The 23,531-nt window shown below is 41.7% G+C and overlaps 1 protein-coding gene across 3 annotated transcripts in view; it reads right to left on the bottom strand.

The window, feature by feature from the left end:
* Nucleotides 1–23,531, bottom strand: part of LOC139398239 (mitogen-activated protein kinase kinase kinase 20-like) — a 53,418-nt gene that overhangs the window by 27,570 nt on the left and 2,317 nt on the right. For all 3 annotated transcript variants that reach the window (XM_071144345.1, XM_071144347.1, XM_071144346.1), the window contains exon 3: nucleotides 20,996–21,083. In XM_071144345.1, coding sequence (XP_071000446.1) covers nucleotides 20,996–21,083 — 88 coding nt within the window. The remainder of the gene's footprint in view (nucleotides 1–20,995; nucleotides 21,084–23,531) is intronic.

The raw sequence follows: 23,531 nt of genomic DNA, 5'->3' as shown, positions 1-23,531 counted from the left end.
AATTAGCAGAGAATCAGGAACTCTGACTGGCTATGTTCAACCGTATAGTTACTGTTGGCTTCCATGACTGTGAGCGACAGTCTTTCTCTATCTCTCTCTCTCCCTCTGTGAAACAGGAGCTGTGTCGGATATAGGAGCCGAAGCCAGGCTCCTTCATGACTAGTATCTGTGATGAGAGCAAACAGGTCAGGGAACACCATATACCCTACAGGAAGGTATAATATTTGCACATTGTTATATTAGCAGAACACTCCTAATATACTTAAGGAACAATGGTTTCTTAAGTATTATGTGAAGTATTATTTTTTTCTACATGGAATTGTTACACTTGAAAAAATAGGGCTACTTAATGTTAGATCCCTCACTTCGAAGGCAGTTAGTCAATTAACTAATCACTGACCATAATCTTGATGTGATTGGCCTGACAAACATGGCTTAAGCCTGATGAATTTACTGTGTTAAATGAGACCTCTCCTCCTGGTTACACTAGTGACCATATCCGCATATCTGCCCATCCCGCAAAGGCAGAGTTATTGCTAACATTTACGATAGCAAATGTCAATTTACCACAAAAATGACTGCGTTTTTTAGATATCACAACCTCTTTCAATAATGACAGGAATGGAGGTCTTTATTTCAGTGAGATTGCTAAGACGAACACGGCCATGTTTAGTTTTGCCCAACCTAGATTGAGGCACAGACATGGTCTCAATGGGGATGGCTGAGCTGACTACATTGACTATGCTAGTGAAGAAAGTCCACTAAGCTGGCTGAAAGCAGTTTGCAACCAGCGATTGAATTGTGAGTGCTGTAGAGCAGAGCTTCTAGTCAGGAAATCTATGCAGCGTACTCAATCACTTTTTATAGCTACTGTTTACAGGCCTCCTGGGCTGTATACAGAGTTCCTCACTGAGTGCCCTAAATTCCTATCGGACTTGTAGTCATGGCAGATAACAGGGAGGCCTGTACATTCACATTTTGGGTGACTTTAATATTTCATATGGAAAAGTCCACAGACCCTCTCCAAAAGGCTTTTGGAGCCATCAACGACTCAGTGGGTTTTGTCCAACATGTTTCCGGACCTACTCATTGCCACCGTCATCCCCTGGATCTATTTTCTTCCCAGTGGAATAAATATTTTGGATCTAAAAGGTTTTTCCTCATAATCCTGGACTCACAGACCACCATTTTATTACATTTGCAATAGCAACAAATACTCTGCTCAGAGTACAAAAATCAGTTAACCACCTAATCTGAGGATCTAAATGTAATATTGTGTAATACCTTAGATGCAGTCGCACCCTTGAAAACAAAACAAAAATTGTCACAAGAAACTAACTTCCTCCCTGCTATACAGAAAATATTTGAGCCCTGAAGCAAGCTTCCAGAAAATTGGAACGGAAATTGCGCTCTACCAAATTGAAAGTATTCATACTAGCTTGGAAAGACAATACCATGCAATATCGAAGAGCCCTCATTGCTGCTGGATCATCCTATTTTTCCAACCCAATTGAGGAGAATAAGAACAATCCAAAAATGTATTTTTGATACTGTCGCAAAGCTCACTTCAGCTGTGATGAATTCATAAACTTCTTCGACAAAAAGATCATGATCATTAAAAAGCAAATTACGGACTCCTCTTTGAATCTGCATATTTCTCCAAAGCTCAGTTGTCCTGAGTCTGCACAAATCAGCTCAGGATCAATGGAGGATCAATGGATACGCTCAAGTTTTTTTATCCTACATTTTATTTGTCACATCCGCTGAATACAACAGGTGTAGACTTTACAGTGAAATACTTACTGACAAGACCTTAACCAACAATGCAGTTAAGAAAAAATAAGTGTTAAGTCAAAAATAGATAAGTTTAAAAAATTACAAATAACAGCAACAAATAACTAAAGAGCTGCAGGAAAATAACAATAGCGAGGCTATATACAGGGGGTACTGGTACAGAGTCAATGTGGGGGCACCGGTTAGTTGAGGTAATACGTACATGTAGGTAGAGTTAAAGTGACTATGCATAGATAATAAACAGAGAGTAGCAGCACCGTAAAAGAGGGGGTGTGGGGCAATGAAAATAGTCTGGGGAGCCATTTTATTAGCTGTTCAGAAGTCTTATGGCTTGCAGGTAGAAGCTGTTAAGATGTCTTTTGGACCTAGACTTGCCATCCGGTAGCGGAGAGGACAGTCTATGACTAAGGTGGCTGGAGTCTGACAATTTTTAGGGCCTTCCTCTGACACCGCCTGGTATAGAGGTCCTGGATGGCACGAAGCTTGGCCCCAGTGACGTACTGGGCCGTACGCACTACCCTCTGTTCTGCCTTGCGGTCGAGCAAGGCATTGCCATACCAGACAGTGTTGTAACCTGTCAGGATGCTCTCGATGGTGCAGCTGTAGAACTTTTTGAGGATCTGAGAACCCATGCCAAATCTTTTCAGTCTCCTGAGGGGGAATAGGTTTTGTCATGCCCTCTTCACGACTGTCTTGTTGTGTTTGGACCATGATATAGCTTGTTGGTGATGTGATCTTGACACATTCATGAAAATAGTCATGGCCTCTAAACCTTCAAGCTGCATACTGGACCATATTCAAACTAAACTACTGAAAGAGCTACTTCCTGTGCTTGGCCCCCCCATGTTGAACATAATAAATGGCTCCCTATACACTGGATGTGTACCAAACTCACTAAAAGTGAGTAATAAAGCCTCTCTTGAAAAAGCCAAACCTTGACCCAGAACATGTTAAAACCTATCGGTCTATGGTGAATCTCCCATTCCTCTCAACATTTTTTGAAAAAGCTGTTGCGCAGTAACTCACTACCTTCCCGAAGACAAATAATGTATATGAATAATGTATATGAAACGCTTTGGTCTGGTTTTAGACCCCATCATAGCACTGAGACTGCACTCGTGAAGGTGGTAAATTACCTTTTAATGGCGTCAGACCAAGGCTCTGCATCTGTCCTCATACTCCTAGACTTTAGTGTTGCTTTTGACACCATTGATCACCACATTATTTTGGAGAGATTGGAAACCTTAATTGGTCTACGGGGACAAGTTCTTGGCTGGTTTAGATCTTATCTGTCGGACAAATCAATTGTAAGTTTCGGTGTTCTTCAAGGTTCCATTTTAGGATCACTATTGTTTTCACTATATATTTTACCTCTCGGTGATGTCATCAGAAACGCAATGTTAACGTTCACTGCTATGCAGACACACAGCTGTGCATTTCGATTAAACATGGTGAAGCCCCAAAATTGCCTACCCTGGAAGTCTGTGTTTTAGACATAAGGAAGTGGATGGTGGCAAATGTTTACTTTTGCAAATCTGAACATTTGCAGAAAAACTGATCCATGCTTTTGTCACTTCTAGGTTAGACTACTGCAATGCTCTACTCTCCGGCTACCCGGATAAAGCACTAAATAAGCTTCAGTTAGTGCTAAACACGGCTGCTAGAATCTTTACTAGAACCAAAACATCTGATCATATTACACCAGTGCTAGCCTCTCTACACTGGCTTCCTGTTAAGGCTAGGGCTGAATTCAAGATGTCACTGCTAACCTACAAAGCATTACATAGGCTTGCTCCTACCTATTTCTCCAATTCTGTCCTGCTGTACATACATACACGTATGCTACGGTCACAAGACACAGGCCTCCTTATTGTCCCCAGAATTTTGAAGCAAACAGCTGGAGGCTTTCTCATATAGAGCTCAATTTTAATGGAATGGTCTGCCTATCCATGTGAGAGATGCAGACTTGGTCTCAACCTTTAAGTCTTTAGGTCCTATGATTGAGTGTAGTCTGGCCCAGGGTTGCGAAGGTGAACGTTAAGGGACTGGAACGACGAACTGCCCTTGCTGTCTCAGCCTGGAAGATTCCCCTCTCTCTATTGGGATTCTCTGCCTCTGATCCTATTACGGGGGCTGAGTCGCCAAGGAACTAGAAGCTATCAAATTGCGCCACTACAGCCACGTCGATGAGAATGGGGGCGTGCTCTGTCCTCCTTTTCCTGTAGTCCACAATCATCTCCTTTGTCTTGAATATGTTGAGGGAGAGATTGTTGTCCTTGCACCACACGCTCAGGTCTCTGACCTCCTCCCTATCGGCTGTCTCATCGTTGTTGGTGATCAGACCTACCACTGTTGTGTCATCGGCAAACTTAATGATGGTGTTGGAGTCGTACCTGGCTGTGCAGTCATGAGTGAACAGGGAGTACAGGAGGGGACTGAGCACGCACCCCTGAGGAGTCCCCGTGTTGAGGATCAGAATGGCAGATGTGTTGTTACCTACCCTTACCTCCTGGGCGCGGCCCCTCAGGAAGTCCAGGATCCAGTTGCAGGGGGAGGTGTTTAGTCCCAGGGTCCTTAGCTTATTAATGAGCTTTGACGGCACGATGGTGTTAAACGCTGAACTGTAGTCAATGAATAGCATTCTCACATAGGTGTTCCTTTTCACATAGGTGTGAAAGGGCAGTGTGGAGTGAAATAGGGATTGCATCATTTGTGGATCCGTTATGCAAATTGGAGTGGGTCTAGGGTTTCTGGGATAATGGTGTTGATGTGAGCCATGACCAGCCTTTCAAAGCATTTCATGGCTACAGATGTGAGTGCTACGGGTCAGTAGTCATTTAAGCAGGTTACCTTAGTGTTCTTGGGCACAGGGACTTTAGTGGTCTACTTGAAACATGTTGGTATTACAGACTCAGACAGGGAGAGGTTGAAAATGTCAGTGAAGACACTTGCCGTTTGGTCAGCGCATGCTCCGAGTACACGTCCTGGTAATCTGTCTTAGTCTTATTCACATCGGCTGCGGAGAGCTTGATCACACAGTCGTCCGGAACAGCTGATGCTCTCATGCATGTTTCAGTGTTGCTTGCCTCGAATCGAGCATAGAAGTTATTTAGCTTGTCTGGCAGGCTCGTGTCACTGGGCAGCTCTCGGCTGTGCTTCGCTTTGTAGCCTGTTATAGTTTGCAAGCCCTGACATATACGATGAGCGTCGGAGCCGGTGTAGTACAATTCGATCTTATTCCTGTATTGAAGCTTTGCCTGTTTGATTGTAAGTCGGAGTGCATAGCGGGATTTCTTATAAGCTTCCGAGTCCCGCTCCTTGAAAGTGGCAGCTCAACCATTTAGCTCAGTGCGAATGTTGCCTGTAATCCATGGCTTCTGGTTGGGCTATGTACGTACAGTCACTTTGGGGACAATGTCGTCGATGCACTTATTGATGAAGCCAGTGACTGATGTGGTGTACTCCTCAATGCCACCGGAAGAATCTCAGAACATATTCCAGTCTGTGCTAGCAAAACAGTCCTATAGTTTAATATCTGCTTCATCTGACCACTTTTTAATTGACCAAGTCACATGTGCTTCCTGCTTAATTTTTTTCTTGTAATCTGAAATCAGGAGGATAGAATTATGGTCAGATTTGCCAAATGGAGGGCGAAGGAGAGCTTTGTACACGTCTCTGTGTGTGGAGTAAAGGTGGTCTAGAGTTTTTCCCCTCTGGTTGCACATTTAACATGCTGATAGAAATTAGGTAAAACTGATTTAAGTCTCCCTACATTAAAGTCCCCGGCCACTAGGAGCGCCACCTCTGGATGAGCGATTTCCTGTAGGGCTTATGGCGGTATACAGCTCATTGAGTGCAGTTTTAGTGCCAGCATCGGTCTGTGGTGGTATGTAGACAGCTACGAAAAATGCAGATGAAAACTCTCTAGGTAGATAGTAGAGGTAGTAATCGGAATGGCCGATTAATTAGTGCCGATTTCAAGTTTTCATAACAATTGGAAATCGTTATTTTGGGCACCGATTTTGCCGATTTAATTTATTTTCTTTTTTACACTTTTATTTAACTAGGCAAGTCAGTTAAGAACACATTCTTATTTTCAATTACGGCCTAGGAATGGTGGGTCAACTGCCTTGTTCAGGGGCAGAACGACAGATTTTCACCTTGTCAGCTCTGGGATTCAATCTTGCAACCTTACGGTTAACTAGTCCAACGCTCTAAACACCTGCCTCTCATTGCACTCCACAAGGAGCCTGCCTGTTACACGAATGCAGTAGAAGCCAAGTTAAGTTGCTAGGTAGCATTAAACTTATCTTATAAAAAACAATCAATCATAATCACTAGTTAACTACACATGGTTGATGATATTACTAGTTTATCTAGCGTGTCCTGCGTTGCATATAATCGATGCAACGCTGGGGGATGATTTAACAAAAACGCATTTGCGAAAAAAGCACAATCGTTGCACGACTGTACCTAACCATAAACACCAATGCCTTTCTTAAAATCAATACACAGAAGTACATTTTTAAACCTGCATATTTAGCTAAAAGAAATCCAGGTTAGCAAGCAATATTAATCAGGTGAAAATGTGTCACTTCTCTTGCGTTCATTGCACGCAGAGTATATGCAACAGTATGGGCATCCTGGCTCATTGCGAACTAATTTGCCAGAATTTTACGTAATTATGACATAACATTGATGGTTGTACAATGTAACAAGAATAATTAGACTTAGGGATGTCACCCATTAGATAAAATACCGAACGGTTCCGTATTTCACTGAAATAATAATACGTTTTGTTTTCGAAATTATAGTTTCCGGATTCGACCATATTAATGACCAAAGGCTCGTATTTCTGTGTGTTATTATGTTATAATTAAGTCTATGATTTGATATTTGATAGAGCAGTCTGACTGAGCGATGGTAGGCAGCAGCAGCAGGCTCGTAAGCATTCATTCAAACAGCACTTTCGTGTTTTGCCAGCAGCTCTTCGCAATGCTTCAATCACAGCTCTGTTTATGACTTCTAGCCTATCAGCCTAATGGCTGGTGTAACCGATGTGAAATAGCTAGCTAGTTAGCGGGGTGCGCGCTAATAGCGTTTCAAACATCACTTGCTCTGAGACTTGGAATAGTTGTTCCCCTTGCTCTGCAATAGCCCCTGCTTTTGTGGAGCGATGGGTAACACTGCTTCGAATGTGGCTGTTGTCGATGTGTTCCTGGTTCGAGCCCAGGTAGGGGCGAGGAGAGGGACGGAAGCTATACTGTTACACTGGCAATACTAAAGTGCCTATAAGAACATCCAATAGTGAAAGGTATATGAAATACAAATGTTATAGAGAGAAATAGTCCTATAAATACTATATTAACTACAACCTAAAACCTCTTACCTTGGAATATTGAAGTCTCATGTTAAAAGGAACCACCAGCTTTCATATGTACTCATGTTCTGAGCAAGGAACTCAAACGTTAGCTTTTTTACATGGCACATATAAAAACTTCTCCAACACTGTTTTTGCATTATTTAAACCAAATTGAACATGTTTCATTATTTATTTGAGGCTAAATAGATTTTTATTGATTTATTATATTAAGTTAAAATAAGTGTTCATTCAGTATTGTTGTAATTGTCATCATTACAAATAAATTGTAATTTTTTTTTTTTTTTAAATGGCCGATTAATCAGTATCGTTTTTTTTGGTCCTCCAATAAATCGGTTTCGCAGTTGAAAATCCTTGACCTCTAGGTAGATAGTGTGGTCTACAGCTTATCATGAGATACTCTACCTCAGGCGAGCAAATCCTCGAGACTTCCTTAGATATCATGCACCAGCTGTTGTTTACAAATATGCATAGGCCCCCGCCCCGTGTCTTACCAGAGGCTGCCGTTCTATCTTGCCGATAGAGTGTATAACCCGTCAGCTGTATGTTATTAATGTTGTCGTTCAGCCACGACTCTGTAAAACATAAGATATTACAGTTTGTAATGTCCCGTTGGTAGGATATATGTGCTTTCAGTTCATCCCATTTATCTTCCAGCGATTGAATGTTAGCTAACAGTACGGATGGCAGAGGCAGATTAGCCACTCGGCGCCTGATCCTCACAAGGCACCCCGATCTCTTTCCGCAAAATCCCTGTTTCTTTCTCCAGCAAATGATGGGGATGAGGGCCTGTTCGGGCTTTTGGAGTATATCCTTCCCATCTGACTCATTAAAGAAAAATGATTATTATCACTGTTCTGATGTCCAGAAGCTCTTTTCGGTCATAAGAGATGGTAGCAGCAACATTATGTACAAAATAAGTTAAACATTTTGTTGTGTTACAGCCTGAATTCAAAATTGATTTTAGAATCCCCTTTCTTTCTTGGTAAGTCTCTAAGAGCTTTGCACACCTGGATTGTACAATATTTGCACTTTATTCTTTAAAAAAATATTCAAGCTCTATAAAGTTGCTTCCTAGACATTTTCAAGTCTTGCCATAGATTTTCAAACCGATATAAGTCAAACTGTAACTAGGCCACTCAGGAACATTCAATGTTGTCTTGGTAAGCAACTACAGTGTATATTTGGCCTTCTGTTTTAGGTTATTGTCCTGCTCAAAGGTGAATTAGTCTCCCGGTGTCTGTTGGAAAGCAGACTGAACCAGGTTTTCCTATAGGATTTTGCCTGTGCTTAGCTCTAATCCGTTTCTTTTTATCCAAAAAAACTCCCTAGTCCTTGCTAAAGACAAGCATACACATAACATGATGCAGCCACCACCATGCTTGAAAATATGAAGAGTGGTGTGTTGTGTTGTGTTGGATTTTCCCCAAACATAACACTTTGTCTTCAGCACATAAAAGTTCATTTCTTTGCCAAATCTGTTTTCAGTTTTACTTCAGGGCCTTATTGCAAACAGGATGCATGTTTTGGAAAAGTTTTATTCTGTACAAGTATAGAAGTTCCGGCACCTACAGAGATGGCCGCCTCGCTTCACGTTCCTAGGAAACTATGCAGTATTTCGTTTTTTTACGTGTTACTTCTTAAGTTGGTACCCCAGGTAATCTTAGCTTTTATTACATACAGTCTGGCGGAGCTATTGGATATAAGAGCAACGTCAACTCGCCAACATTACGACCAAGAATACGACTTTTCCGATGCGGATCCTCTGTTTTGCCCATCACCCAGAACAATGGATCGGATCCCCGCCGGTGAACAAAAACATTGACGCCGTAAAAGGGGCAGACGATGCAGTCTTCTGGTCAGGCTCCAGAGACGGGCACATCGCACACCGCTCCCGAGCATACTACTCGCCAATGTCCAGTCTCTTGACAACAAGGTAGTTGAAATCCGAGCAAGGGTAGCATTCCAGAGAGACATAAGAGACTAACGTTCTTTGCTTCATGGAAACATGGCTCACTCAAGACACGCTATCGGAGTCGGTAGAGATCAAATCAAATCAATTTATATAGCCCTTCATACATCAGATGATATCTCATAGTGCTGTACAGAACCCAGCCTAAAACCCCAAACAGCAAGCAATGCAGGTGTAGAAGCACGGTGGCTAGGAAAAACTCCCTAGAAAGGCTAAAACCTAGGAAGAAACCAGGCTATGAAGGGTGGCCAGTCCTCTTCTGGCTGTGCCGGGTGGAGATTATAACAGAACATGGCCAAGATGTTCAAATGTTCATAAATGACCAGCATGGCTGGTTTCTTCTTCAGCCAGCTGGTTTCGTCACGCATCGCGCCGACAGAAACAAGCATCTTTGTGGTAAGAAGAAGGGCGGGGGGGTATGCCTTATGATTAACGAGACGTGGTGTGATCATAACAACATACAGGAACTCAAGTCCTTCTGTTCACCTGACTTAGAATTCCTCACAATCAAATGTCGACCGCATTATATACAAAGAACATTCTCAACGATTATAATCACAGCCGCATATATTCCCCCCCAAGCAGACACATCGACGGCCCTGAACGAACTTCATTTGACTCTATGTAAAATGGAAACCACATATCCCGAGGCTGCATTCATTGTAGCTGGGGATTTTAACAAGGCTAATCTGAAAACAAGACTCCCTAAATTCTATCAGCATATTGATTGTGCAACCAGGGCTGGTAAAACCCTGGATCATTGTTATTCTAACTTCCGCGACACATATAAGGCCCTCCCCCGCCCTCCTTTCGGAAAAGCTGACCACGACTCCATTTGGTTGCTTCCAGCCTATAGACAGAAACTAAAACAGGAAGCTCCCGCGCTCAAGTCTGTTCAACGCTGGTCCGACCAATCTGATTCCACGCTTCAAGATTGCTTCGATCACGACTGGGATATGTTCCGCAAACAACAACATTGACGAATACGCTGATTCGGTGAGCGAGTTCATTAGAAAGTGCAATGATGTCGTACCCACAGCGACTATTAAAACCTTCCCAAACCAGAAACCGTGGATTGATGGCAGCATTCGCACGAAACTGAAAGCGAACCACTGCTTTTAATCAGGACAAGGGGACCGGAAACATGACCGAATACAAACAGTATTCAAACAGTATAGCTATTCCCTCCGCAAGGCAATCATACAAGCTAAGCATCAGTATAGAGACAACGTAGAGTCGCAATTCAACGGCTCAGACACGAGAGGTATGTGGCAGGGTCTACAGTCAATCACGGATTACAAAAAGAAAACCAGCCCCGTCGTGGACCAGGATGACTTGCTCCCAGACAGACTAAACAACTTCTTCGCTCGCTTTGAGGACCATACAATGCCACTGACACGGCCCGCTACCAAAACCTGCGGACTCTCCTTCACTGCAGCTGACGTGAGTAAAACATTTAAACGTGTTAACCCTCGCAAGGCTGCAGGCCCAGACGGCATCCCCAGCCGCGTCCTCAGAGCATGCGCAGACCAGCTGGCTGGTGTGTTTACGGACATATTCAATCAAACCTTATCCCAGTCTACTCTTCCCACATGCTTCACGAGGGCCACCACTGTTCCCATTCCAAGAAAGCTAAGGTAACTGAGCTAAACGACTACCGCCCCGTAGCACTCACTTCCGTCATCATGAAGTGCTTGGAGAGACTAGTCAAGGACCATATCACCTCCACCCTACCTGACACCCTAGACCCACTCCAATTTGCTTACCACCCCAATAGGTCCACAGACGACGCAATCGCAACCACACTGCACACTGCCCTAACCCATCTGGACAAGAGGAATATCTATGTGAGAATGCTGTTCCTAGACTACAGCTCAGTATTTAACACCATAGTACCCGCCAAACTCGTCATCAAGCTCGAGACCCTAGGTCTCGACCTCGCCCTGTGAAACTGGGTACTGGACTTCCTGACGGGCCGCCCCCAGGTGGTGAGGGTAGGTAACAACATCTCCACCCCGCTGATCCTCAACACTGGGGCTCCACAAGGGTGCGTTCTGAGCCCTCTCCTGTACTCCCTGTTCACCCACGACTGCGTGGCCATGCACACCTTCAACTCAATCATCAAGTTTGCAGACGACACTCAACGTCAACAAAACAAAGGAGATGATCCTGGACTTCAGGAAACAGCAGAGGGAGCACCCCGCTATCCACGTCGATGGGAAAGTAGTGGAGAGGGTATTAAGTTAAGTTCCTCGGCGTACACATCACAGACAAACTGAATTGATCCACCCACACAGACAGCGTGGTGAAGAAGGCGCAGCAGCGCCTCTTCAACCTCAGGAGGCTGAAGAAATTTGGCTTGTCACCAACAGCACTCACAAACTTTTACAGGTGCACAATCGAGAGCATCCCGTGGGGCTGCCTGATACGGCAACTGCTCCATCCACAACCGTAAGGCTCTCCAGAGGGTGGTGAAGTCTGCACAACTCATCACCGGGGGCAAACTACCTGCCCTCCAGGACACCTACACCACCCGATGTCACAGGAAGGCCATAAAGATCATCAAGGACAACAACCACCCGAGCCACTGCCTGTTCACCCCGCTATCATCCTGAAGGCGAGGTCAGTACAGGTGCATCAAAGCAGGGACCGAGAGACTGAAAAACAGCTTCTATCTCAAGGCCATCAGACTGTTAAACAGCCACCACTAACTAGCAGCTGTCTATCGTTGTCTCTGATTGGGGATCATATATAAGTTGTGATTTTCCGTTTGTGTTTTTGGGGAGTTCTTTTCTCTTTAGCTGTTTTGTTGCCTGACAGAAGTGTGCGCTTTCGTTTTTTCTACTTTGTTATTTTGTTGCGGTGTTCAGTTTATTAAAAATCATGAACACAGTGGTCTCCTTCTTTAACCCATGAGAGCCGTTACATTGGGAAAAAGGAAACTATGACAATATTTTATGTCACTATCATGCACAAGCACCCTCACACATAAGGATGGCTCTGTTGCGGAAAGACTGATACATGTTTGATAGTGTCTTGATGCTGTATTGTTTGTCCTTCATGTTCTAATACTTTAATGTTACCCCCTCGTGTTTTTTGTAATAAATAATAATTGAAAATTAAAAAACTAAATAATAACTTTGCCATGCTCAAAGTGATATTCAACGTAGGCTTTTTTTTCTTCTTTCTACCCATTTACCAATAGGTGCCCTTCTTTTGAGGCATTGGAAAACCTCCCTGATCTTTGTGGTTGAATCTGTTTGAAATTCACTGATCGACAGAGGGACCTTACATATAACTAACTGTATGTGTGGGGAACAGAGATGAGGTAGTCATTAAAAAAATCACGTTAAACACTTATTGCACACAGAGTGAGTCCATACAACTTATTATGTGACTTGTTAAGCACATATATACTCTTGAACTAATTTAGGCTTGCCATAACAAAGGAGTTGAATACTTATTGACTTAAGACATTTCAGCTTTTCATTTTCTATTAATTATTAACATTTCTAAGAACATAATTCCACTTTTACATTATGGGGTATGTATGTAAACTTCAGACTTCAACTGTGTATGTATATAAATAAAACTCCCAGTAATTTATTGGGTAAAACAACCCACTAAATTACTGGGAGTTTATATACAGTTGATGTCGGAAGTTTACATACACCTTAGCCAAATACATTTAAACTCCGTTTTCCACAATTCCTTATATTTAATCCCTGTAAAAAAATCCCTGTTTTAGGTCAGTTAGGATCACCACTTTATTTTAAGAATGTGATATGTCAGAATAATAGTAGAGCTATGCTAGCTAACTGCTGTCAGCTTGGTTAAACACATGGTCAGCGCAGGTTTTAGCCTACACATAAAACTGAATTAGCTGACCATCTTAAGATGGCAAGTCAGTCAGGAGAGGACAAGTCCTGAACGTCGATCTCATAGCAAAGCTAGCTTAGCTTACCTCACTGTACTCACTACTGGCCTTGTTGTGATTGAATGGCAAAGACACACCCAAGAAACACCCACATCAGACCGACACACACTCATGACCGCTAGCATTTCTTAATGAACATTGATGGAAAACAAGGCCAAATCAGGAAGTGCAGTCACCCTATAAACTATCAATGTCAAAACTATATCCCTGTAAAAACTATTTTTCTATCATGTTCAAGAAGGATCAGACCATATTACTCTAATGCATACTTTCCCCAGACCAGTAGTGAAGGGAAACACACGAACATAGCAATAACAGAAACATCATGTGGAAGTAGGATGCTTTGATAGTCCATGCAACACCTCAGGCCACAAGCACTGCCAATAATCATTGTTAAATCATTGAGACACTTCGGTACCGGGGAGACACAGAGACAGACAGACACACAGCTCTCCTGTCGCTCCATAAACTATAGAGTGGCCTCACCTGACAAAGACAGATGGCTAAAATTGACATTATCTGATATCAACTAGACTAGTGGGAGTCTGATGTTTGCACAACATACATTCCTATCTCACCACAGATAATAGTGCAAACAAGAATCACGGTTGAGGGAAGGAACCAGGCCTGTACTTGTAATTAATAATATGAATTGACCTGACCATATTATGCCCTAATATAAATCCAGGAAGGATGTAGGTTATAGATCTAATCATTTACATTATGTGGTTTAAATACGAACACCAAGACCTCTTACAGATTTCATTGTGGTCTTAAGGGTTACTCTAAACCCCAATTTCAGCCTTTGCCCAACCCCTTAAAAAAATATAAAAAAATTTATTCAGGTGTGAATTGCTCATAAATATTAATTTTGGGGGTGGGTAAATGTAGTTGTACCTGATCCCAACACTTCCTCACTAAAGCATACTTACTAGAAGTCCACTGGGACTCTGATAATAAAACTACAGTAAGTGCATCGTTAGCAAATGTGGCTCTGGACAGTTAGCTCACAGTGGTAATGTCACGTCGGTATGAAGAGATCGGGAGACAGGCACAGGAATGCGTAATAGGGTTTTTATTACCCAAATTACAGCGTGCCGTGTAAATTGCCCCCGGGTCGAAGACCAAACAAACACGTATACAAAACATAGGGTAGAAACCCAAACAAAAGAGTGAGGAGTACCTTGAATAAATACACAATCGCAGTCCCGTAATCTGCACAATATACGTGGCACGAAAGCCAAAACATCATAGCACAGGTACTCACACAAACCAACGGACATTGGAACAATAATCGCCAGGACAATGGTGAACAAAGGGTACACTTATACAATTACTAATCAAAGGGAATAGGGACCAGGTGTGCGTAATGACAGTTCCAGAGGGATCCGTGACAGGTAAGTTCCTGACATTATTGCCACTTGCCAACACAATCTCACACTTAATTCGTGCAAATATGTACAAAAAGTATTTCAGCGTAATTTGTGTGTTTAATGCATTTTTGTGTGGCTTAATTCGTGTGAAAAAAAATGTTTGGGGGCAAACTTCGGAACAATCTTTTGAATGTTATTAGAGCAATGCATGATGGGCAATGGTTTTCTACACTAATAGTAGCCTTACTTTTTTAAATGATTTTTTATTAATGTCAATACTGTTTTCTATGCTTGTTTTCTGTTTAACACTTTGGGATACTGGTGCACTTGCAGTCAGAGAGGCCCTTTTTTCATGTAGGCAACAGTAGGCCTACACGATTGTCTTCATAACGCATTTCATATTTTCTGGAGCCTACATTATACAATTTTCTTTATAATGCATTTAATACAAGGCTACACTTGTTGTTACACCATTTCTTTCATAATGCATTTTATACAAGGCTATCTTGAATTTTATGAGTGTTTCCAGATTGGAGAATATATAAACTACCGTTCAAAAGTTACTTAGAAATGTCCTTGTTTTTGAAAGATTTTTTGTTGTTGTTGTCCATTAGTAAATAAATAAATAATAAACAATAGTACGCAAGTATAACACCATGGGACCACGCAGCCGTCATACCGCTCAGGAAGAAGACGCGTTCTGTCTCCTAGAGAGGAACGTACTTTGGTGTGAAAAGTGCAAATCAATCCCAGAACAACAGCAAAGGACCTTGTGAAGATGCTGAAGGAAACAGGTACAAAAGTATCTATATCCACAGTAAAACGAGTCCTATGTCGACATAACCTGAAAGGCCGCTCAGCAAGGAAGAAGCCACTGCTCCAAAACCACCATAAAAAATCCAGACTACGGTTTGCAACTGCAAAATAGGGACAAAGATCGTACTTTTTGGAGAAATGTCCCCTGGTCTGATGAAACACAAATATAACTGTTTGGCCATAATGACCATTGTTATGTTTAGAGGAAAAAGGGGGAGGCTTGCAAGCCAAAGAACACCATCCCAACCGTGAAGCACGGGGGTGGAAGCATCATGTTGTGGGGGTGCTTTGCGGCAGGAGGGACTGGTGCACTTCACAAAATAGATGGATACATGATAAAGGAATATGATGTGGATATATTGAAGCAACATGTCAAGACATCAGTCAGGAAGTTAAAGTTTGGTCACAAATGGGTCTTCCAAATGGACAATGACCCCAAGCATACTTCCAAAGTTGTGGCAAAATGGCTTAAGGACAAGAAAGTCAAGGTATTGGAGTGGTCATCACAAAGCCCTGACCTCAAACCTATAGAAGATTTGTGGGCAGAACTGAAAAAGAGTGTGTGAGCAAGGAGGCCTACAAACCTGACTCAGTTATACCAGCTCTGTCAGGAGGAATGGGCCAAATTTCACCCAATTTATGTGGGAAGCTTGTGGAAGGCTACCTGAAACGTTTGACCCAGATTAAACAATTGAAAGGCAACGCTACTAAATACTAATTGAGTGTATGTAACTACTCCAAGTCTCAGAGCGAGTGACGTTTGAAACACTATTAGCGTGCACCCCGCTAACTAGCTAACCATTTCACATCGGTTACACCAGCCATTAGGCTGATTGGCTTGAAGTCATGAACAGAGCTGTGCTTGCGAAGAGCTGCTGGCAAAATGCACGAAAGCGCTGTTTGCATGAATGCTTACGAGCCTGCTGCTGCCTACCATCGCTCAGTCAGACTGCTCTATCAAATCATAGACTTAATTATAACATAACACACAGAAATACGAGCCTTTGGTCATTAATATGGTCGAATCCGGAAACTATCATTTCGAAAACAAAACGTTTATTATTTCAGTGAAATACGGAACCGTTCGGTATTTTATCTAACGGGTGGCATCCCTAAGTCTAAATATTCTTGTTACATTGCACAACCTTCAATGTTATGTCATAATTACATAAAATTCTGGGAAATTAGTTTGCAATAAGCCAGGCTGCCCAATCTGCTGCATATACTCTGACTCTGTGTGCAATGAACGCAAGAGAAATTACAATTTCACCTGGTTAATATTGCCTGCTAACCTGGATTTCTTTTAGCTAAATATGCAGGTTAAAAAATATATACTTCTGTGTATTGATTTTAAGAAAGGCATTGGAGTTTATGGTTAGGTACAGTCGTCCAACAATTGTGCTTTTTTCGCAAATGCGCTTTTGTTAAATCATCCCCCAGCGTTGCATCGATTATATGCAACGCAGGACACGCTAGATAAACTAGTAATATCATCAACCATGTGTAGTTAACTAGTGATTATGATAGATTGTTTTTTATAAGATAAGTTTAATGCTAGCTAGCAACTTGCCTTGGTTTCTACTGCATTCGCGTAACAGGCAGTCTCCTCGTGGAGTGCAATGAGAGGCAGGTGGTTAGAGCGTTAGAATAGTCAACTGTAAGGTTGCAAGATTGGATCCCCTGAGTTGACAAGGTGAAAATCTGTCGTTCTGCCCTGAACAAGGCAGTTAACCCACCGTTCCTAGGCCGTCATTGAAAATAAGAATGTGTTCTTAACTGACTTGCCTAGTTAAATAAAGGTATAATTTAAAAAAAAATAATAATCTGAAAAAAATCGGTGCCCAAAAATACAGATTTCCGATTGTTATGCAAACTCGTTATAGATGCAAAATCCATGCGGTTGCAAATTTAAACCAAACAGATTTTTGTTTGCCCACATTTATTGATTCATTCATTTCCCATTATGAAAATGTATCCCCATTCCCAAATCAAATACCTTCATCAATACCACAAAAGATAAAAACAGACAAACACAGCTTTTTACTCCAATCTGGCAACCCTCATAAAATCCGACATAGCACCACTATCCCAAACTATTAAGCGAAAACAAGCATAGAAAACAGCATTGGCATTAATAAAAATTCAAAATTCAAAATGAAGGCTTATTCAAAGTGTTTCGGTGACAACTTGGCTTATTAACAATATTGGGTTGTTAGGTTTTTTTTAATATAAATACATTTAGGATACAAAAAAAGACAGCTCCAATAACTTTTAAAATATTGTTCCGAAGTTTGCCCCCCCCAAAAAATTATTTTCCTATGAATGTAGTCGCACAAAGAGTTGTGTATTTTCCTATGAATGTAGTCACACAAAGAGTTGTGTATTTTCCTATGAATGTAGTCACACAAAGAGTTGTGTATTTTCCTAAGAATTAAGTCACACAAAAATGTGTGTATTTTCAAAGGAACTAAAAATGCACAAAATCGGCTGAAATATTTTTGTATATATTTGCACGAATTGAGTGTGAGATTGTGTTGCACTCTCAGTGTAAGTTACAATCCCCCATGGTGCGCAAAATAAATATTTGAAATGTGGACTCACATTTAATAAGGTATTCACATTTATTGCGGTATTGTGTTGGGAAGAAAAGTGCAATCATCACCTTGAAAATGAAGATCAGGGGCTCAATTCAATCCAACCCACATTGCAGTATATAAGCAGTAGCTTTTTATCCAATGGTCAAATTAACTAACATATTTGTCTTGGGTACTATATAAAAAACTACACTACACTCTTAAAAAAAGGTGCTATCTAGAACCTAAAAGGGTTCTTCAGCTGTCTCCATAGGAGAATCCTTGGAAGAACCCTTTTTGGTTCCAGGCATAACCCTTTTGGTTCCAGGTAGAACCCTTATGGGTTCAATGTACAACCCTTTCCAAAGAGAGAAACCTCAAACCTACAACATTTCCAAGTATAACCTCAAAAGGGTTCTACCTGGAACCAAAAAGAGTTCTAACTCGAACCAAAAAGAGTGATCTTATGCGAACAGCCGGAGAACCATTTTGGAACCCTTTTTTCTAAGAGTGGCAAATTTAATAGATAATACAACTTCCTGAACTGCTTTTATCATACAAAGTGTTGCTGTCCATCACAGTATTGCCCCCTCAAAGTGAGTATGAATCCTAAACTCAAAGGAATAACGATATAAGGTGTTATGGCATAAAAAACATTTGCTTTCCTGCAGTAAATGTATGTAGTTATTGACAAACACGATGCCACGTGGGTCAGCCGAGACAAATGTCATCTCCTGATAGACATTGTTTGTTAGATAGCTGAGACACCAGCCCCTGATATATGAGCAGACAGGAGAAATGCATAACTGAGCTGATGAATGTGGGCATGGCATGATCAGAATTGTCATAAAACACTGGTGCTAATTAAATTATGCTTTGATAAATAGCGACAGCAGCTCCTTGACAACCAGCCGACCCAGTGTTTCCTTTGGATATTGCGGGGGGGGGGGGGGTTATAAGAACTGAAAAGCTCAGTAAGCATTATCATCAGTAGCCCAACTGATGCAGCATAGTGGCTATAAATAAAAAGGCTGAAGCATGGGGCTGCCTATCTACATTTAGCCCATCAGGCTAATCATTAGCCAGATCTCAAATGTGATCTTTTAAATAGTTAGCATCCTATTGATTGATTTTATGTCCCAAAAAACTTGCATAAACAGTGAATATAATATAATGGGGTAATCCGCCACCTGGTATAACACCCCCCCCTGCCTGTACTTTTTACAGAAACCACATCATGTCACCCTGGTTGCCACTACTCTTGCTCAACAAAAAATGTAATCTGTCTCATCACAATGTTTTAAGTCACTCCAAGAAAATTATTTTAGGTAGGGTGGCATTTTACCCAAAGTTACCCTACAATTGACCCGTGTTACATAATGGCCCACTCTCCCCTGTGCACTCACAGTGCATTGCCGAGAAGTAACCTGCTTAACCATGCAGCTGCTAAGGTCTCTGGGTTTAAAATGGTGCAGTTGGCACATATTTAGGGGTTGAGAAATAAATCAATCTGGAATGGAAAGCTGGGAGCCCCCTCTTTTTAATAAAGGCCATTAAAACTGCTGTTTTCATAAATTGCAATAATTGTTGTGCATTGACTGCTTGTCAGAATGCATGTTTCCATCCCTACGGCACTCGTAACTTGAATGCACCTCGAGATGAATATTTATCTAGCATAGAACACACAACAACAAGGTAAATAGATAAACTATTCTACTATGGGGTAGTCTGATTTTTCTATTCATTACTCCTTTCGTTTGCAGAGGAAAAGGGCTGTTCTATTATCTTCAAAGTGCGCTTCGGCAGAAATATTGTTTTATGTTCCTTATTTTTTTGGGGGCGAGGCGGCAATGGTTTTGCCATGGAGCAGAGCCACAGCAAAACGACGGCAACGGAAACACTGCGCCAACCCCATCTCTCGCACCCATGTAACACTGGCTGGAGGTTGTGAAATGTGAAGTCGGAGAACACTGTGAACGATTTGAACACTGCCTCGTAGCGACTAAAGGGCAAATATGACTGTATTATAAGACATAAACCGACAGAGGAAACATCAAAGGGGTATCTGTTTTCCTGTCCGAGCAATACCTGATTTTAACAAAGATATTTCCCAATTCCTCAATCCATGAAGTCGCACAATGCTTATACAATGTGATTCCCTTTCTTTTTTTCCCCAACTAGGGCTGCGTGTTTCCATACAACAACATTCCACGATCTATGGGATCAGAGCAGGAGGAGTAAGCATGGGAGATGGGAAAGAGTACAGTTAAATGTCATTTGTGGAAATCATCCTAAAAGTAGTGGTTGGACACTTCCAAAATAACCTGATTGCTTATGTCACTGAGGCCAAACTGCAAAAACTTTAAGGAAAATACCACTTTTGTTTCATTAGTCCACTGTTGATACAGTCCCAACATGTTTTTCATGTCAGCAATCAAGTTTTCAAGATATATAGCTTTCAAAACACAGAGAGTTTGGACACATCACTTTCTGTATTTTGAAAGTTCTATATCTTGAAAAATGTGTTCATGAAACAAATACCAAGATAGTGTTTTTGAGTGTTATTGTCCTTCAAGCTTGTGCAATAAAACAAGTTATAGAGAACAAAGATAGAATCATGTCTGAGGCAAGGCTGCAGACAAGAGATGAAAGGTGAAAATCCACAAAGTATAACTCAATACAGTAAATAGATACCTAGTGAGCACTATTTCTATCAACGGCAGTGTCATTCACCACTCATTCACCACTCATAGCTTACATCCTAACCATGGGAGTATTGAGTCGGCCAATGACTGCCATGTGATGTGATACTCAGAATATGCGCAGGGAGGGGTTTCTCATACCACAGGGTGAGGACTGTCACATGGTATGAACTCTAAAAACATCTTAGTCGCTAACATTAACAAAAAGCCAGCAACATGTAATCTTACTGAACCATAAAGCCATCTACTAACTAATGTGTTAATATAGACCACAGCACCATTCAGTTCTAAGCAAACAAAATAGCTGTGAAACAAGTATGAACAGATGGTGTTTGTTGGTTTTCCATTAACCCGATAGATATAAACGTGGTCTGAATCTCCTGAGGAGATAATAGCTGTGGTTACTATTGCATGACAAACTAGCAAGATTAGGGTTGTCGAGACTTACCAGTGACGATTCCATAGTTGGGTGCTTCAAGGATCGCTCCATAAAACTGAATGATGTTCCGATGGCTTAGTACACTGAGGATTTCAGCCTGAACAGGGGGACACACCGGCAAACATAGAATTCACAAACATAATATACAATGCCTTCAGAAAGTATTCACACCCCTCGACTTTTTCCAAATGTTGTTGTGTTACAGCCGGAATTTTAAATTGATTAAATTGAGCAGGGAGGTTTTCCAATGCCTCAAAAAGAAGGGCACCTATTGGTAGATGGGTAAAAAAATAAAAAGCAGACGTTGAATATCCCTTTGAGCATGGTGAAGTTATTAATTTCACTTTGATTGGTGTATCAATCCACCCAGTAACTACAAAGATACAGGTGTCCTTCCTAACTCAGTTGCCGGAGAGGAAGGAAACCGCTCAGAGATTTCACCATGAGGCCAATGATGACTTTAAAACAGTTACAGAGTTTAATGACTGTGAGGCTGGATCAACAACATTGTAGTTACTCCACAATACAAACCAAACTGACAATCACCATATTTTCAAGCATTGTGGTGGCTCCATCGTGTTATGGTTATGCTTGTAATTGTTAAGGACTGGGGAGGTTTTCAGGATAAAAAAAATACATGGAATGGAGCTAAGCACAGGCAAAATCCTACAGGAAAAACCTGGTTCAGTCTGCTTTCCACCAGACACTGGGAGAGGAATTCACCTTTCAGCAGGACAATAACCTAAAACACAAAGCCAAATCTACACTGTAGTTGCTTACCAAGAAGACAGTGAATGTTGCTGACTAGCCAAGTTACAGTTTTGACTCAAATCGGTTTGAAAATCTATGGCGACTTGAAAATAGTTGTCTAGCAATGATCTCCATTCAATTTGAAAGAGCTTGAAGAATTTTGAAAAGAATAATGGGCAAATATTGAACAATCCAGATGTGGAAAAACTCTTAAGAGAATAACCCGGAAAGACTCACAGCTGTAATCACTGCAAAAGGTGATTCTAACATGTATTGACTAAGGTGTGAATACTTATGTACATTTATTTGTATTTCATCTTCAATTTATTTGCAAACACGTCTGAAAACATGTATTCACTTTGTCATTATGGGGTAATGTGTGTAGATCGGTGAATTTTTTAAATATTTAATACATTTTGAATTCAGGCTGTAATATTACAATATGTGGAATAAATCACTGGGGTATGAATACTTTCTGAAGGCACTGTAGCTGACATCTAAATTGTGTAGGATATCAGTGAAAATATTTCTGCAGGCCCCAAAATAGGCATATTAAATAGAATAAGTATGAAAAGGTACACCATATATACAAAAGTATGTGGACACCCCTTCAAAATCAGTGGATTGGGCTATTTCAGCCTGTTGCTGACAGGTGTATAAAATTGAGCATAGAGCCATGCAATCTCCATAGACAAACACTGGCAGTAGAATGGCCTTACTGAAGAGCTCAGTGACTTTCAACATGGCACAGTCATAGCATGCCACCTTACCAACAAATCAGTTTGACAAATTTCTGCCCTGCTAGAGCTACCCCGTCAACTGTAGGGGCTGTTATTGTGAAGAGGAAATGTCTAGGAGCAACAACGGCTCAGTTGAAAAGTGGTAGGCCGAACAAGCACACAGAACGAGACTGATGAGGGCTGAAGCTCGTAGTGCATAAAAATCATCTGTCCTCAGTTGCAACTTTCACTACAGAGTTCAAACATGCTTCTGGAAGCAATGTCAGCACAGGAACTGTTCGTCGGAAGCTTCATGAAATGGGTTTCCATGGCCGAGCAGCACCACACAAGCCTAAGATCACCATGCGCAATGGCAAGCATCAGCTGGAGTGGCGTGAAACTCGCCACCATTGGACTCTGGAGCTGTGGAAAGCCTTCTCTGGAGTGATGAATCACACTTTACCATCTGGGTTTGGCGGATGCCAGGACAACGCTACCTGGCCCAATACATAGTGAACACTGTAAAGTTTGGTGGAGGAGGAATAATGGTCTAGGCCCCTTAATCTTAAGGCTACAGCTTACAATTATGTGCTTCCAACTTTGTGGCAACAGTTTGAGGAAGGCCCTTTCCTGTTTCAGCATGACAATGCTCCCATGCACAAAGCGAGGTCCATACAGAAATGGTTAGTCGAGATCGGTGTGGAAGAACTTGACTGGCCTGCACAGAGCCCTGACCTCAACCCCATCAAACACCTTTGGGATGAATTGGAATACCGACTGTGAGCCAGGCCTAATCGCCCAACATCAGTGCCCAACCTCACTAATGCTCGTGGCTGAATGTAAGCAAGTCCCCACAGCAATGTTCCAACATCTAGTGGAAAGCCTTCCCAGAAGAGTGGAGGCTGTTATAGCAGCAAAGGGGGGGGACCAACTCCACATCAATGCTCATGATTTTGGAATGAGATGTTTGACGAGCAGGTGTCCACATACTTGTGTACATCAGATGTATTTTTGTCACTTACAAGAAATCTCCAGAATCAGAATCATCCATTCTTTAATTGGGCCTAATATGATCC

The sequence above is a fragment of the Oncorhynchus clarkii genome, chromosome 3 (genome assembly GCF_045791955.1).
Source record: "Oncorhynchus clarkii lewisi isolate Uvic-CL-2024 chromosome 3, UVic_Ocla_1.0, whole genome shotgun sequence".
NCBI lineage: Eukaryota > Metazoa > Chordata > Actinopteri > Salmoniformes > Salmonidae > Oncorhynchus > Oncorhynchus clarkii.
This window is presented reverse-complemented; position numbering and strand designations above follow the sequence as displayed.